Genomic DNA, 19016 nt, shown 5'->3' on the forward strand with positions numbered 1-19016 from the left:
AAAATGGATTTCTTAATGAAATGAATTTGCTTTGAAATAAACGTCATGGAGAAAACGCTCCACTGTGCTTGTTTGGGGATTGTTTCTCAGCTTGGAAAACATGATAGATAATGGCAATGTGTGCCACAAGTTCTCACACACAGTCAGTCAGACAAATGTTAATCATTAGTGGGGAGGTGGTGGGGCCTGACAAAATAAAACACAAATACGCAAACAAACGCATTGGTCAACTTACGCACTGGTCCGTGATTGCTGGGAATACCTGCGGAAAAGAGCAGAGACAACAAGCTTTAACTGCGGTGGGAATGCTGCCATTCGTATCTGCAAGACGACACACACTGGAGGGTCAAGAGCAACAACACTCTCAACCGTGCACACTGATGAACCGCAGACTTGGCTCTGACCGGCACACAGCCCAGCAGCCAGCGTCTCCTGATGATAATAACAGATCTCGCCTTGATGAAATGTCAATGCTGAATTATGAATTTGACGCTCACAGGGTGGAGCGATAAATTAGTGGGTTCATAACCAGTGTAATCAGTAACATTGAGGTTTTCATGCTTGTTTGAACTCTGTCAATTTTTCCTGTATATGTTTCTTACAAGTTAAAATCAGTAAAGAAAATTTTACCCAGCAGTAAATTTGTGTTCTGTTCAGAACTCTGGGCTGGAGAATTGGGTATGAACCTGTTCATTCTGCTGTGTGGTCGACAGGAAAGTATAAAATACACCGGTGTTGCAAGATGTGTCACAGTGACACCCCATTGTACACACTCTGGCCCTTGCTGTGTTGTACAATCATTATGAAATAACTTTCCTTTGGAATTTCCTCCCGCCTTGATACAGGAAAAGCTGGCTAATGTTTAAAAGGCACTGTGAGGAAAATCTATTACATGACTGTTAAGTTAAGGTAAGTGCCTTTACTTTGATTTGACAAAAAGAACATGATTTGTTTGTCCCAGAGTATATCTGAGACCTGAGTAACACTGAACACGCTGCTACTCTTAATTCATTTATGATGCATAATTATGAATGTTACATGTTATTATACAAATTATATATGATAAAGTATATTTGGGAGGTAGAGTGGGTCTTGGTTGCTAAAGTAATGATCACAGCTGTCCATCAAGTCTGTCATAATCAGATTGGTTGGCTTCTTGTCAACAAACACATTGTTTTGATGACAGGAGTAGCTACGCTAAACATGCACGTTTAAAATCACTCTGCCCAGCAGCCACAGTATGACTGGAATGTAGTTCCGGCTTTGCATTTGCCATGAAAACAACTAACCTGTCATGTTACATTATTAATTATATATAATTATTATATTAATTATAATAATTAATATGTATATATCTATATCTATCTATATATATATATATATATATATATATATATATATATATATATATATATATACATATATATATATATATATATATATATTTTGTATATCTATATCTATATATATATATATATATGTATTTATATATATCTATCTATCTATATATATATATATATATATATATATATATATATATATATATATATATATATATATATATATATATATATATGAATATACAATATATGAGATTGTATTGTGTTTGCTGATCAGCTTGTGTATCTGCTCTCCCTGGGTAAAGGCAGTAAGTGAATTTGCCAAAATGTTGAACCACACCTTTAACTCGAAATCCCGCAAGTCATCATCAGAAAAAGACAATCACACTGTAAAGCCTCTGGTATGAGGAGTAATACCCTCCACAAACTAACAGTAAAGGGAATAAAAAAAAAAAAAAACCCAAGTACTGGTAATATTGCACTTTAATCTTTTGGTTAATTTCAAGTGATGATTTGACAAATCATCCCACGTGATGAGTTCACGGGGTATTTTATTCCGTCCCTGGGTGTTGTCCATTATATATCTAACTTGTCTAGTAATCCCCTATTGTCTGCAAAAACCATCTATTCATCACCACTTTAAGGGTATCACAACAATTGCTGGCAAGCACAGCAGCAGCAGCTGCAGCAGGAGCAGTTTGCCTTTTCAGCTCCAATGTGCAACAGCGCAAGGGAGGGACCTGCAATCCCTATAAGCATCGGTGTGATAGAAATGGAGGGCAAACAATATCGGCCTTTGAAGCCAAAACACATTCTACAGTCTGATCAAACTCTCGACTCCAGTCCTTCTTAACCTGTGAACCCGCTCTGGAGCACAAGATGAGTTGACGCACCCCTGCAAAGTGGACTGTCAACATAATTCTCAAAGTGATTCCTCTTCTGCTCCGCAGGCGGCTTAAAGATTTTTCTCCCGCCTCTTTTCAGGAAGCCTTGGATTTGACTCACTCTCAGTCAACGCACGCCGCTGACAGCCATGGCCCATAGCAGCAGCAGGCTCCATTTTCGGCTCTCTGATTTATTAGAGGAAGGGTCATGTATGTCCATATATCTGGGAGTGGAGATTTGAATATGTAATGGAACACACCCTGTTCCTACTTGTGAAATAAATGACTCCCATGATTAAAGAGGAGGACGTGATGACAGATGAAAGCTATTAAACCATAATTACATTCTGCACACTCAGCATATTTGTCTTGAAACTTGGGGGGGGTGGGGGGGGGGGGGGGGGGGTGGGTGGGGTGCGTGTTTAATATCCTCACAGAAATACTAGAACCGAGTAATGGATAAAGGCATGTTCGAGCACCTGGGCTTCACTTATGAGAGAAATAAGAATGATTTAAGACAAAAGTGTTCATTCAGCACCCCGAGGGGAACAATATAGTTACGTCACGTCAACGTGCAACATTATTGCATTTTATGCCAATGCCAAACAGCTGCTAATATTGCTTTTGATACGGCTGAACCCCACTTTCATCAGTGCGGCGCACATGCGGCCAAGTATTGGATTTTTTAATAAAGGCCTGTCAATCTGGCAGCGAGCGCCACATTGCCGGGAGACTCATATCACATGGGAGGTGCGCGGGTAAATCCAGCAATAGTTCCTCAGAGTTCACGAGTGCTCCCAAACTCCATCCAGTACGTGTTGCACATGGCTCGCTCCCGCACGCGCTCATAGAGCGAGACCGGCTTCTTTTACCGTGCAAAGTTTGGCGAGCAGAAACGTCCTTCGCTGCACCAACGTGCTTATGCCAAACCACAAGATCAATAGTAATATCATGTCTGTATACAAACCTAATCACAGCACCACGTCTGAGAATTCAGGCAGGCCAGGCAATCAAAGTGAGCATCTAAACCTCCCCGTGCTCCCCGTCAGTTCCCAGCAGAGTGCCGCTGACTGTAAGGCTGAATCAGTGTAAACGCAGGACCGGAGGGCGAGATCTTCCCACCATCTGGCCCCGCCTGGCCTCCACCGCCACGGCCCAGAGTGCCCGTATTAGATTTATAGAGGCAATGAGCCCCCAGCCTCAGGCATGGGATCTGATAAATGTGGCTCGACTCCCATCCAAGATTATAATAGGAATAATGCAAACGAGAACTTCTTGCCTCCGAGGTCAACATGTGACCAGGCCCCCCCCCAAAAAAATAAAAATAAATATCCAACACGCTTAAGCATCTGCTGTTTCAAAGGTGAAATGGTCAAGGTGATGCTGTTGGTAAGCTAAGATCCATGATGAATGGATAAAATACAGCCTGGGTTAAATAGCAAAGAAAATAAAAATAATTGTTATTCAAAAAATGTGTTATTGAAAATTGTGTTCCAAAGCTCACGGGCAGAACCTTGAGTATTATACTCTTAGTTAAAAAAAAAATGTTTTTCACACCACAAAGACACAATCTAATGTGTAATGTGTAATGTGTCTTTGTAAAAACCTACGACTGTCTTGTCGTCAAGAGATCATCCTTGTTATTTCACACAATCAAGACTCACACTGGACTCTCACAAATCTGAATGGAATCCAAATCTGCAGATTACATCGAGAACGTTTTTAAGTATTGATTTTTCGTCCAAAGTTTTGATTCATTGAAAAATAAATCAGCCAATGAATGCAAATACAAACATCGTTCAAAGAAATCTGCTGCCAAAGGCTTCCTCAAATGGACGGGGACCTGACTTTTGCAAAAGGTTATAGTGGGCAACAGTTTGTGTTATATAGTTATCAGTAGTTATCAGGACCACCTGCATCTTTGAAAACCATTAGGGATAGTTTTCCCTTTCCTTTTTGCTATGTGTCACTATGTGGATAGAGACTGTGGTGATAATTTCAATACATATTTCCACATACTCAGTACGGGCTCTTCCGAAAAGAAATCCAGACCAATTTTTCTTTGTCTCGTTAATCATTCTCAAAATCCTGCCTCCATGCGTTTTAATAAGTAATGCACTTACATATATTTGCCGTTCCTTTGGGTATGGGGAGGTAGGAGCCCACACTCCAGGCTCTTCCATGGTAGTGCTTCTTGCAACGGCTGCAGTCTGACCCTGTGGTGTTGTGCTCGCACTCGCAGCCCAGCTTCCCCTTGTCGAACACGCAGCTGTTGGCGTGCAGGTTGCACTTGCACCTGAGACAGAGAAGACAGATGACGGAGACATGAATAGGCATCATTCTGTATCCGCAGAATCAATACCCTCCGGGGTGAATTCACAATTTTTTTTCCACCCTCACTGCGTTTATTTGCGCTTTTGAATTTTTTTTAAAATTTTATTATTTTTTTTACACTGCTTGATTGAAATCCAGGCGGGTTATCTGACTGGAAGCCGTGCCTCCACAAAGATTCATTATGCTCGCCTTTAAAAAAACAAGGCCTCATTTGTATCTGCCCCTGCGGAGAGAACGGCGAATGTGAATGAAGGCACTCTGAGAGCCGAAGGAAAGGCACTCTGTAAGATTTACTAATTGAGGACAAAACAGGGATCTGATAGAGATGATGGCACAAAGAGAAAAGCAGCACAGCATGAGAATTCTCTTTCTTTTGCCTTCAAAGTTGCTGTGTTATGCGGTGAGGGAGCCTTCGGGCTGGAAGCCCGACTGGTCGACAGAGCGGCTTTATTAGACAGAACTATGGCAGACCTGACAGACGCCGCTGACAGGAGAGGAGAAAACGGGCTGACGGCTCCCAGCACTCGACCAAAAAAAAAAAAAAAAAAACACCAAAAAAAACCCCCACCCTTTCTTCCTGACCACATGGAGCAAGAGCGCTCGTATTTCTGAGCACGCTGGGAAGAGACGTGTCGGCCGCAGTTTGAGTTTCATTTATGCGAGGGAACAGTGAGCAAAATGCACCTTCCAGGGATGCACCCCGTTTGGGTTTTTATTCCTTTCCATTTCCCTTAGACCTGTTTACTCCCAGTGAAGATCTCTTTCAGAGGCAGACAGGCTGTGTTTGTTTTCATGCCCACATATTCAGTTTCAAACACAGTGGCACTTCTCTTGCAAAATACGATTCCCTGTGTTTGATTTCCCTCCTCAGAGGGTAAAAGGTTACAGCCGGGTCTTCTCGGGGTCGGTTGGGGAAACAGTTGGGAACCATCGAGTGGATCTGACACGCGACCCCTCCTTGGGGGCTCGAGTGGCTCAAGGTTTCACATGGAGACTATGTTTGTTTTTACAAAGCACTTCCGAGGGAAAATCTCTCCCATTCGAGCCGAAGAGGCCGGGTATCCGTATGGCCTCCAATTGCCGGTGAACATGAGACAGAATAATGACAGCAGGAGTCTCAAAACGTCCCTTCTAATTGACTTCCTGGCCCTCCTGTGACATCCTGTGTTACTGATAGATAACTGCTGGACTGAAAGGAAACCACAGTCTTTTCTGTTTCACTGATAAGCACCAGTCCAAGCTTGTGAATTATGTTTGACGCTTTTCAGATATCCCACCGCCACCAAATATGACTCACATTTGTTTCAAATCCAGTATTCCTTTTTTTAAAATGTCTTTTTTCCTCATGTTTGAATGTATTTCTAATGCCTTTTTGCAAAATGCTTTTGGAAACCAAATTACACGAGCAATAACTCAGACAAGTAGGTGTATTTAATGTGTAAGGTGTAATTATTATTAATACATGGATTGGCATTCATACAGCTAAATACACTTCTGTGGTTGTGTACATTTGTGTGATAGCACAAACACCATCTCTGAATAAAGTGTAAAGAACTATATCTGTCATGATTAATAAACAGGTGAGCGAACATCTGCACAAAAATACAGGTTGGTAGATGAAAAGGCAAACATTACTGTATTTAAACTTTCTTTGTTAAAGGGGAGTTTGATGCATATTAGATTACGTGATGTCTTTTCTTACTTTCTAAAACTCTTCTTTTTCTGAAAAGGAAGCATCAATAATAAATAATAGTAATGATAATGAAAAATAATAATTAGTGTTTTAATGTGCCACTACAAATATAGACACTGTAGATAGCTTTAATTCAGTAGTTTTTTGCCATTGTTTGACAGCATTCCCTTGTCAAAAAGTGCAAACATTTTACTTCCAAATAAATAAGGAACCCAACTAAAAAAAGAAAGCACAACATACATGATGTAAAAGCCAATCCTGAGAAGAAATACATTGTATTGACATCATATTAATAGCCACTACGTACAATGTAAGTATGTTTTCTTGGATGCTAAAAAAAAGTCTTGTTATTGTCCACTGCGATAGCTTTGCATCAGAAGAACAGAAAGTTCTCCAATCTCAGTATTAAGTAAGGTTATACACCAGATAAAAATATATTGTGTGAAGGAATAAAGCAGCTGCTCTCTTGCTCCGGCCTCTCTCAACATCCAAAATGAAATGAATGCCACACAGCACCACAGCTTTTCCTTCTTGCCACGCATTCCCCAGTCCTTAACTTTTAAATCAATTAAAGGCCTTGCATCATAAAATTAATGACTCGCTGCAGCTCCCTTCCAGACAGCGGCGGCTCCCTCAAGTAAAGAGCAGTGAAATTTGACCTTCCACTTAATTAAAAAGCGGCAGAATTTGGATCGTCGGGCTCAGCCGGTGCAGGTAGCCCACTGATGGAGTTGGAGCTGTGGGATGTGATGCTTTTGCCGCTGGCATTGTCACGTTGAAATAATTTTCTGTCCCCAGTCCCCGGCACGCAGGGGAATACTCATGTCCAGCTCTTTGAACCAGCCCTGATGCATAGGCTTTACTTTGTAAAGTTTTAATGACCTTTTAATAGATAGAGAACAATGGAAACTTCTACCTTTTTCCAAGTCAAACATGTGACCATACGTGACCAAACATGTGACCGTCCAACTGCTATCAACAATGTTTCTCCAGAAAAGAGCTTTATAGACAAACCGAGGAAACCGTTAATTTTAGTTGGAACGTTTATGTAAATAAAACAAACAAACAAACAAACAAACAAAAAACCCATAACAGCACAATACTGCCTGTAGAAATTTCAGACAAGAGAGCTCAGTAAAGGCTGTCTACTACATCCAGGCATGTATGGTTGGGAATTTTAGCATTTATAAAGAGATAACATCTACTTTATTAAACCAGAGGTTTATAGCAGGAGAAAAATCTCAAATCTTGCAGGAGAGAGGAGCCACCGATTGCCAGCACAGTGCTGTTACAAACACGCGTGACATGTGACTAACAAGGTCGTCCAATCAACATTCAATTTTTTTGGTGAATGGCCGTCCCCTTTCTAAAGGACTTCAATGGTCTGTTTCACAGATTGACACGGTAAAGGCATCTTGTTGGCATGTTGACTTCTCCAGCTGGATTGCCAGTTTGGATCAACATGGCTCTGATGAAATGACAAAAATCAAAACTGTCTAGAAGGTTCAATATAAGAAATAGGCAGCATGTCCGGTGCTTTCACATTCACTGAGGCAGACTTAAGGCCTCGTGTAATTATAAATGTTGTCATGACCTTCCTGGAGATGATCTCCTTTAATCCTCACATTAAAAGAAGGCCAAAATGTATTCCGCACTTAGTGAATAATGCAATACAGATTCCGGTTCTTTTTTTCATTAAATAAATTTGCATGCTAAAATGTAACAATGAGCCGGTCCCCACGGTGAGGCAAGGCAGGGTGAGGGTCTTGTCCATGTTGATATTCTGGAGCAGACAGCAACAGTGTCCTGTGTCATCTTCTCCCGCTGCTGCCTAACCTTGCTTTCTCCTGGCTGCTTGGCACCGTAGTGACAGGCTCACCGTGTCTAACACGGCTTGTCTCGCTCATGACAGCTTTTAACATGTCTGATTCAAAATCGGAAAGGAGCATGGAATTTGTAGAGTGGATGGGCTGACAGAACCACTTTTCCTCTTCTTCTGTTCATTCTTGAGTTTCAACATTATAAAAAATTAACCTTGGGAGCCAGATGGAGCGTCGTCTGAATATCTGCTGGATCCCGAAGAAAAAATCTTTGTAAGGTGCCATGGACAAATGTTTTGTCTATTACATCCAAAGTGGATTCAATCAAAACTGAACAATAGCGTCAAACTAAACTCTTGCCGAGGCCAGCAAAACCATCATGTAGTCCTGTTCCTGCTGTTCTTTCAATGTGAACGTGCCCTCTAGTTCCGATTATACTAAGGCAACTGGAGCAACCATACTAATCCTTCTATTAATTCATCTCACCTCTTTGTGTTCATTTGTGGCTTTTTAATCTCAGCTTCCAGCAGTTGTGCTCTGCTTTTGTCACTGATAAGAGAACAAAATTTAAGTGGCATTATTGTGAAATCATTTGTTGTTAACTTTGTTTTATTACGTATCACAATTTAACCAATTGATTATCTAATAAGAGAACTAGTCAGACAAAGCAAAACTTGATATGTATGTATATATATATATATATATATATATATATATATATATATATATGTATATATATATATGTATATATATATATATATATATATACATATATATGTATATATATATGTATATATATATATGTATATATATAAAACACTTTGGCTGCTTGTGAAAATCCTCAAACCTTGTTGCTTCTTAGAGTTGCCAAAATTCCTCTACAGATCAGAGTCATGGCTGAATTGGTGATGATTCTCTTTGGACAATTTAAGTTAACAAAAGGCCTCTGGAAGGTTTCCAGATCTAGACACAAAGTTGCAAAGTTGCCATCGCTGTCTCAGTGACCCTTGCTGCATTGCAGGGTTACTTCAAAATCTTAAAGGAAACTAAAGTCACAATAAGGGCACTGAGGTACATTGCTAATATATTGCATTAACGCTCATCAATGTAAATCAATGTAAATGAAATTGGGCTGTATTCATAGAGCATTTTCTCGTCATTGAAGATCTCCAAGTGCTTCACAATCAAACCTCTGTTCGTGCATTTATTAAATCTTAGGTGCCACCTTCACATCAAGCAATCTATCCAGGAAAACAAGCGTGTTCACATTAGTGGGGGCAATAAGTCCAGTGTCCTCCCCATGGAATCTTTGACTTGTCGAGGATGCTCACATGAGTACTGTATGTGACTGCCACCCTGCCCCCACTTTAATACCTCACATATAAACTGGTTTAAAAATCAGTTTACAGTGAAATTTGTCTCACTGTGGTGAGGTTTTGTCTTGTCTTGGGGTTTTGTCTTGTCATTTTCTGTTTTATTTTGACAGCTTTGCTGTGTCTCAATTCAGGGTCTGCACCCTTCAAACCGAGTGTCCTCCGGCTGAAGGAAGCGTTCTTCGAGGACCCAGCCAAGAAGGACGGACCAAACCCCGCCTCCCTGTAACCACACGGGACAGTCTAGCCTTCAGCGTATTTCCTCATTGCGTCACCGCAGTTCCCTCCTGCTGGCCAACCCCGGAAGTGTGACGTTTTTATAGCATCAAGCTAACCATTGGTTCGCCATCTAACAACGTTGTTCGATATTCAAATAAATAAAAACCCAATGTTAAAACTGCATATTTTATGTGAAATTTCAATACTTAAATTTATATGTCATGTCTTTACCAGTACATGCCGCTAATTTCAGCTGACTTCCCAAGATCTCACGATGCTTTGAAGCAGCACGCAAAGCATCATGGGATACATAAGTACGCGAAGGATAGTAGCGGTGCATCCTTGGAATCGGCTAAAACGAGGGTGCGTTCCGAGTACGCATTTTGAGCGTCCTAAGCACCCTTGGGAATTAGGACAAGCCCTCGCGCAGTGCTATGACGCAACTTCCTTTCAAAATGCGTACTTCAAGGATGCAGACCCTGAATTGAGACACAGCACCTGATTTGAGACACAGCTCTTAACTCAGCCACCTCTCGTTTCAGATCATGCCCCCCTCCTCATGTTCCACCTGTGCGTCTGACCCAATTACCCATTGTTTCCACCTGTGCCTTGTTACCCTGTGCGTTTAAAAAGTCTGCGTTTCCCTTGTCTTGTGCCAGAGTGTCTTTGTCTGTATGTCTAGCCCTGTACCTGCTCACAGTCCAAAGATTACAGTGTAAGCCAGTTGTTGCAAGTGATTTTGATTTTGTAAACTACTTAGATCAGATTTAGGTTTTTGATTATTTGGACGTTAGTCCTTTGGCCTCCTCAGGAGTGATTTTCTGTTCTCACGTATTTCTCCTCATAGCATTTTCACAGCCCATAAAATATTATGGACTTCCACTTATTTATAAATATATTTTTAAATGTATTCATAAATAAAATCCCACGTGCTGATCCTTCTTGATAAAATGTTACTTTCTTTCTTGTCTTTTTCCAGTTTTAAAAGTGTCTGTCTCAATGGATATCACTGCCAAGGAAGAAAGCTCTTCTCGATCAGTCCTGTTCTGACTGTCTGTCTTTTAAAAGTTGAGAATGACCATTCCACCGACGAAGGTACGGTTAGTGCGAGCTTGAACAACTTTAATGCCTCAGGAACAGTCTGACTAATATTCTTCTGGGCCACTCTCTGTCAGGCAAAGTGTGCCACATTTCTGCTCAAATTGGTTGTAGAAACTGTCAAACTCCACTCTCATAGATTAGAGAGCTGCTACAGTGTTGCGGATGTACGCAAGGCAATATTCAACGTTCATCACTTGAAAAAGTCTGCCAGTTTCATTGAATGTGCGGTCATACACCATAAAAAAAAAAGAAAGCATGTTGATGCTTTCGACATCCTCCTGAAATCATTAGTGTGTTATTATCCCAACTGTCAGGGATTTCCATAATGATGTGGAATATTGTACGCAGGTAATTTTGTTGCATGGTTATTGTCTGATGCAACCTATTGGGGCTCCATCTTGTAGGTACTGTTCTGGGGAAAAAGTGCTTGACCACGTCCTCCAGCAAGCGGGTGTGTAAAACACACAACTCTCAGGCATGCACTTTGGTCAATGCAATCGCACCAGATTTAGCTTGTGTGTAAACATGCCACTTGGTGGCATTGGTGAAATCTCTTGTATACCATAGCATTGTCGATGCTGACTTTAAGTTTCCACTTTTCTTCCAAATCCAAGTCTACCTTGGAGATCCCTTCCCATTAGCATGGCATTGAGTGGTCGACCGTTCATGTTTTTCATGATTCCTCTTGTGATGTGATTGGACAATCTAATCAGCTCCTTATTTGAACGGAAATGTGACTTTTTTTAATTGAATGAAAAAAATAAAGAAAATTGTTAAAACATGATTGATGATTCTCTGATTCAATGTTAACATTCAACAACCCATATTTACTACAGTGAAGTCAATGGTGGTACTAAATCCTGAAACACAAGATCAGAACAAAAAGGAAGGCTTAAATTTGACTTGAAAATCTAGACAGCTTCACACGTACATGCAAAAACCAGCCAAGGTATCTGTGCAAACACTATTGGGTGAGTACGCATCGTATTCAAAGGTAAAACCTAACTGTCTTTGAACATCTCACAGTGACTGACAGAACTGTCAGAGTAAAGTAGTTTCCTCTCACGTCTTTCCTCATAGAAGTCGCACATGGTCTGGACCTGGTATGTGCTTCCATGCTGAAAGAATACATGCTTGGGTTGCTTCTTGCAACAAGACACTTGGAGCCACACTTACCCTGACCAATGGACCTATTAAAGGTTTCTGATGAATGTCAAAAAGAGTGGACCAAAACCTGCCTGAAACCTATGCAGGGAATGAAGGGTTGTTACATTGATGTTTAGTGAAAGTTATTTCTGTATAAAAGGTCCTTGTGTCAGGCAATGTAGCAAAATGGAATAAAACACAGGATTGATTCTGTTTTTGTTAATGTAATAAGTTGGTGTTTTTTCTTTTTTTTTTTTATTGCTGTCTGTAGATGTAGGTACACAGCAGCATTTAATCTTTTCGTGTGCACTTAATCACATTGCCATGCCACCATAATATTTTGAACCATTACATGGCTGATGCTGATAAAATATAATTGGAAAGCCATTGTATTGTGCATTTCACTGTTCTTATGCTTTTTGTATTGCTTAAACTGTTCACTTTCATTTTGCATGACCTTTACTATTCTTTTTAATCTTAACCACTTTTTTCCATCATGCATTTTCTTAGTTACAGACACACATTCGACAATGATGGTAATAAAAGAGCCGTCAACTGACACTAGACATGTCTGCAGTGTTTGCTAAATGTTTGCAAAACCCATAAATAAGAATTATTTAATTTAGAACATCACTGGTGCATCTAGGCTGCCATCATTAGATCCACCTCAAGTACATGGGTGGGAGGAGAAGAAAAGCTGATCTCCATCATCAACAAAAGCTATTTCAGATGGAAGAAGAAACATTCAGTATTCATAATGACTTGGAGAGAGTTGCTTCACATCAGTGTCTTTAAAGACTGAAAATCGGACTGAACTTCCTCCATGGAGACATGAGGGGAGTTGCAGTCATCTCATTACGCCGGGCCGTGTCACCGTGAAATTGAGGAGAGCGATTAGACTTGTTTTCGTCGCCCTGCTCTGTGGCCAATTTTGTCATTCTTTGGGCTGTAATGCAATACATCTCAAGCAAATTGTTTGCCCACCCCCATTGAAATATAGAGTACCCCCCCGCGCTCCCCCGCTCCCCCCGGGCCTCCAAATTGTTGGAAAAATATTAGGAATGGATCACAAGTTAATTCCCTGCGCTCCAATTTTCTGCTCAGGTGAAATGGAATTTGAATGTGCATAGCTTGGGCCACTGACACTGAAAGACTGTGATTTGTTTCAATGACAGGGCCTATTATTGAAATTGTGCATTGATGTAGGCATACAGTATGGTAATAGCTGACTCTCCCCAGCCCTCTTGGTGGAGGGCCGCCTCGTTCATGTGATGTAAGCCGCTGAGACAAGGAGGAAGGCGTGAAGGAACAGCAATGGGAAAGAGATATTAATATGGAAATGAGATTGCGGCTGCAGCCCTGTGCGCTCTATGCCTGCGTGTATGTATGTGTGTGTTAGCGCGCTGCTCCGTTGTTACGCTCATTGTGTGAGCATGCCTCTTAGAGTGTGAAGGATAAAAGTACAAATCAAAGAAAAATCAAGAACTATAACACAGTATGAGCCCACAGACATCAACTAACTGGAAGACATGCACAACAGCAGCTTTTTAATTTATTTAGTCAAATTTCTTTATAAGAATCATTTGGCACCAAAAAATGGCATGAATATTTAGCATCAACTACCATCTGTTTTGTACTGCAGTTAGTAGTATTACCTCCATAATGACTTTTCCTAGATGGTACCGTCTCAACACAATCATATTGTGCGTTAAAACTCCAACTTAATGGTGACAGGTTGACTGATGCTGGCTGGTCATTCAACCACCATAACATCATTTTTGCTCCATTTAAAACTGCATACAGGCCTCACTTTGACCAGCAGTATTATTCCACCCTACAGTCAGCCTACTGTTTCTTTGTAAACTGCAATTTTCTTGTCTGACTGTTAGATTAACTCCCTAAGTGATATTCCTCTGTGCTAAATGTTTTCAGTCTTTTCACACATTTCACATACAGTATGTACAATTTCCGCACAGAAATGGAGACCCTCATGGTCTGCAAAGTTCCTGAAACTGACTTCATTGAACTCTTAGGTTTAAATGTGCAGTGCATTTTTTACTTTTTGCCCATCATTGCCAGAGCAGAGTGGTTCTAAGGTCATTTTAGCCAACAAAGATGGAAGAATACCACATGATTTTTTGCGCTAAATCCCCAACGAGTAACGTCAAACACACTGAAATGATCTTGTTAAATCTTAAAAAAAAAGACAATTAGTGTTTTTTCTTTTTTTAAAAAAATCTGACCTGAAGCAACGTATTGATTGCTATGGAACGGTAATAATGTGAAACAAGACAGATGTAGAAAATATTTCCCTCTCTTAATGTTTACGGTTACAATCTTCATCTGCCGCATCTCGAATCAGTTAAATCGCCTGCAAGCGGAGGATCCACTGCATGGGCGACAGTGGCTTCAGTTCAGTTAAAAGGACACGTTGTTGCGCTCAACACTCACGGCTGTTGTCCCTCCAGAGAGAACTTATGCTCTCTCCCGCTCTCCCTCTCTCTCCCTCTCTCCATATATTATTTACAAAGAAAGGCTGGGTCTTAATGAGTGCTAATTAAACTTGGGAGACTCGCCGGATGACTGGCAGGAAACATTGCAGCATGTGACAGGCATCTGGCGCAAGATAAGTGAGCAGGCACTGCCAGAGCAGGAGAGAGAACCTTACAGTGGTAGCCGGGTAACGCTGGGGGTCGTGTGAACTCACACTTGAACCTGACTTTCAAACTCTGTCAATCAAGCTGAGTACAGCTGTCATGGTTCACTGGGAGTACCGCCGGCTTGCAAGGATTGTAAATGTGTGTGTAGAGTGTATGTAAGGAGCTGGATACGAGCAGGTGAGTGGAAGTGAGTATTTGTGATGGTTTGCACAAAGGGCATGGGCCCCACTCTACACGTATTATTAAAAAACGACAAAAAACAAAAAACTGTTGGACTGTTGAGGGCGCTAGATTTGACTCAATGTTTGCTTTAGCTTTGAGCCATAAAAATGAATCTCTCTTTAACTCGTCATATATTAATTTGCTATATAATAGACCAAGAAAAAGTGTTGGGTAAACAAATCATTTGATATCTGCTGTCTGCGGCCGCATCAAAGAACCGGTGACATATTTGGAATATGCTACATTTTTATTTTGTTGCACAGTTACATTAGTTTCCTTACATTAGTTACCACCATTTGAGCAAATGCAGGATAAATCTCCTTTTACTTTATCATGTATTTTCACTTCATGTGTTTTTACCTCATCTTAACATGTATTTTAGCAATTCTGGCATACCAACTAACACACCAAGTACAAAAAAATGACAATGAAACATTTCTAGATGGGCTTGCTTTTTCCATGTTACTGTGCTGAAATGAGCAATTTGGAATTCACTCTACTTTGTACATCACAAGCCAACCTGATTATCATAGTAAGGCCTCTGCAGACTTTGTTTAGATGTGGGCGGGGCATCACTACATTAGAGATAGTATCATCCTTTAACTAGCTTGTGTTAGCAATTAGCGGCAGTTAGCAGAGAGACACAACAGCCTCTTCAGGTTGAGTGAGAGAAACGCTTTGTTTTGTTAGACCTAAACTACTGTAGGAGTTTTTGACCTAATAAACCTTGTTTATTGTTGGACGCAGACCACCAAAATGAATTTGCTGCATCTGGAAATGGCCATAATAGGGCAAATTTAATGTACATGAGGGCTGATGTGGTTTACTGTACAACATAAAAGTATGTATACAAAATAAGAAATAAACACTGCACACCCAAAACAGTGCTTAAGTGTTAGAATAAATATACATAGCCTGACTCACCCAGCCCATTAACATTATGAATCCGGAGTCTCCAGTAACTCTTCGCAGGGAAGTAAACTGGGAAGTATAATATTCCCAGTCATAGCAGCCAAAGCCACATATCTCTCACACCAATTCGCAGTTTTTGCCTCCACAAGTTTCTTAAAGTATCTTAAAGGCGCACACACAGTTAAACGACATGGCTGGGTCGGAACTTCCTTCAGAACCAGACATCCAATCCAGATACCGATCCAAACATATCTAAAATTCAGATTGTGCCAGTGAACCAAGTCATAATGCTCAGATCCTCCATGTAAACATTTGCAATACTCTATGGACAGATCCACAGAATATTTTTGTTGCACACTTTCTGACTCATGTGACTCAAAAGACAATGCAACAATGGGGAGCATATGGGATGGAAGACAATCTACACTCACTGGTACTGCATTTGGGGAGTCTGAAGCTCTGCCCTGAAGGCATCTACCAAGACCCAGCATAGCACTCCGGGCAGAAAGTCAGAAACAATGCACTGGTTTTTCAAGACAAGTCTTTCTTGATAGAATTGCAGAAGATTCTCAAGGCTGACAAATTTAGGACAGCACAGTCTGGCAGATTTGTGCAGTTCTTCTTGGTCATCAGGTCTCAACAGGTCATAAACAGTCACTGATTTACCTTACGAGCCCCCAAGTGCTTCAGTTTATTGTCCTTGACAGTGCCCAGATATTTTTACTCATGCCACAATGAACCTGCTTTAATCCTGCAGAATCCCTTCAAAATGCAGTGCATACCTTGTTGTTCTTGCAAGCAGTAACATGGTGGAAAGCCTGGTCAGAACAACATTTTAAGACCAGGACCACTGTGGTGTGTAGAACGCATCAAGATCAAGAATTGACATGACAGGGTCATCCACATACATATGAATATGCCACAGTGACATTTACCAGTGGAAAACACAAAAGGGGAGATAAAAGTGGGTGAGAAACAGCATGTGGACAAAGTCCTCTAACTCTTGCTGTTAATAAGTCAGTGAACCAACATGCTACAATTAAATATGTTTATATATATATATTTATATGGAGTCTTTCATCCCATTCACAACTATCTCTATACATATACTACTTCAATTGATAGTTGTATTTCTCCAATGACTGCAGAGAGACTGTGGCTTCTGGATAGATTTCAAGCACTTGTATAGTTGTCTATTTGTCACTCATTTGAAATGGTTGCAGTGTTTTTTGACAGCCTTGTTCACCACAGTGGAAATATTCTGAATTGTCCACAACCCACCAGCACTAAAAAAAAAAACAATAAAAAATATTTTCCATTATACATCAGCAACACCTCACACAAGCCTCCCCAGGAAATATTGATTTATTGTCTTGTAATGGGGTCTAAGCTGCTTAAAAATGAATTGAAGGAAGAAAAGAAAAGCAGGCACACAGACAGACACACACACACACACACACACACACACGCACACACAGAGTTCAAGATAGCGTCAATGGATTTCTATGCGCGATGATTGATACACATGCTGGTATTCTAGTAAATATGCTTTTTATTCGGTTTCAGTGCTTTGCCAATCATATTAATGCGCTGAGTAGGTATTACAAATTTAGACTCTTTTTAAGTGCAAGATATATTTGAAGTGTGCAGTACGGCACTTTTATGAGTTCAGTTTTCCCAGCAGGGAGGAAGATTCAGAGTTTGTCTGACGCTCCAGGGGAACACTGGGGAGCTCGGCAGCCAAACGTTCCACGTTATTTTAAACTATCATTCCTCTGCATGAAAATTGCCTTTGAGTAATACTCATGTTTACCTCTGAGGGTAAATCCAAGATGAAATGTCTTTGAAATATGCTTTTGTTTAACATTTGACATCATAGGAAGAGCAGAGAGTTAAACTCCAATCATTCCAGAGATCCTCCAGACATTTCAATATGCAAACATGGTTAATATTTTGTTCGAGTTTGACAAGCCTCCCATCCACCCACCACAGCTGCTTGCTCTAGTTTGACCTGAGTGAGTCTGTGTGCGCAAAGATGACGGTGGTGATATAGAACATTTGGGAGATTCAGCCTTAAGTTAAACCCTGAAAAGTCTGTTGTGTGACTAAATGGAATCAACGTGTAAGCAGCTCAGTTTTTGGTTTGCTAAAGACGGCATGAAACTTGAGGTGACCAAAACAACAATGGTTAGGAAATATATCATGTCTCCTCAGTTTATCCTGAATCTTTCTTGAAACTTTCTTGAAAACAGGCTTATTGGCTTTACTAATGATGATGATAAATGCATTTCTTATCACAAATCTTTAAATGTTTTTGTAATGGTTGAATTCAATACAGAATTTTAAGGAAATGTCTTAAACTTCAATTAGACCCAAACAGTTTTGTCTCACTTTTCCAAAAGGGCTGTTTCCAAGATGGATACATCTGATTAACCTTCATAATTTAGTTATCTACCATGCCATTTTGTCAGTTTTAAAATTTGTGTCCCTGATCTCTTCATTTTAAATGTATGCCTGTGCTACACACTAACTCCTAAATAAACTAACTTCATTTTTTTAAACATCTGGTGTCTTTTATTGTTGTTCTTATTGTGGAATGAATTCCTTTTAAGCTGTTTTAAAGTACAGAAGAAAGCACGACGAGTGAGGGGAGAAAAAGCAAAACTGAGAGGGGTTTTAGTTTTTACACACACACACATATCTATATGTATGTGCGTGTGTGTGTGTGTGATAGAAATGGATCATGAAAAATAGCACATTATTAGGACATGGATTAGCTGCTTGACGTTCCCAGGCCCTGCTGCAGCCCTGCAGCTCTGACCGCACAGCCAGTCGCTAGCGGTCATGTCTTAATTAACAAGCAGACATCTGATCAATAAGTGAGGAGCAAGAGAGAAGACGTGAAAAGGTAGGAAGGCCTGCACGGTTCAAGGTTTTTGTTTTCTGTTGATGCGGAATAACATTAGGAATCAATAGTGCGAATGGCTCTGGCACTCGTGCTCATCCTCTGAGCAGAGGAGGTGAACGAATCTCCCTCTGCTGCCTCCCCGCCCCCATCTTCTCTTTCGTATTCCTGGCTCCTCCATTATGCAAGATGGGAAGATTTGTCTGGGAGTTGCGGCTGCTTTTCTTAAAATAGTGCTTTGTTGCCTATATTGAAAACATACCTATGTCAGTTTGAAGACACTCACTGCTGTGCGGCATCTGAAGCCTTTAGGAATGATTTCAGAATGAAGTGACATTTACTTTTATTGCTTTCTGCTCCAACCTGCTTCAGAGGTTTAGGGTGTGTTCTGCTTGGCTTATTCATGT

The 19016-nt window shown here is 40.6% G+C and overlaps 1 protein-coding gene and 1 long non-coding RNA gene across 3 annotated transcripts in view; one reads left to right on the forward strand and one right to left on the reverse strand.

Annotated features, from left to right (window-relative positions):
- LOC142885471 (netrin-G1-like) overlaps positions 1–19016 on the reverse strand; it is a 64846-nt gene that overhangs the window by 11666 nt on the left and 34164 nt on the right. For both annotated transcript variants that reach the window (XM_076021944.1, XM_076021943.1), the window contains exons 4-5: positions 4348–4520; positions 236–262 (exon numbers count right to left, since the gene is read on the reverse strand). In XM_076021944.1, the coding sequence (XP_075878059.1) occupies positions 236–262; positions 4348–4520 (200 nt within the window). The remainder of the gene's footprint in view (positions 1–235; positions 263–4347; positions 4521–19016) is intronic.
- On the forward strand, positions 10645–12096 carry LOC142884241 (uncharacterized). Its single transcript, XR_012926149.1, has 3 exons — positions 10645–10758; positions 11601–11735; positions 11845–12096. It is a non-coding gene; the product is annotated as an uncharacterized LOC142884241 (long non-coding RNA).

This window comes from Nelusetta ayraudi, unplaced genomic scaffold, assembly GCF_046127955.1.
Source record: "Nelusetta ayraudi isolate G7.1 ecotype Tasmania unplaced genomic scaffold, CSIRO-AGI_Nayr_v1 ptg000011l, whole genome shotgun sequence".
Classification (NCBI taxonomy): Eukaryota; Metazoa; Chordata; class Actinopteri; order Tetraodontiformes; family Monacanthidae; genus Nelusetta; species Nelusetta ayraudi.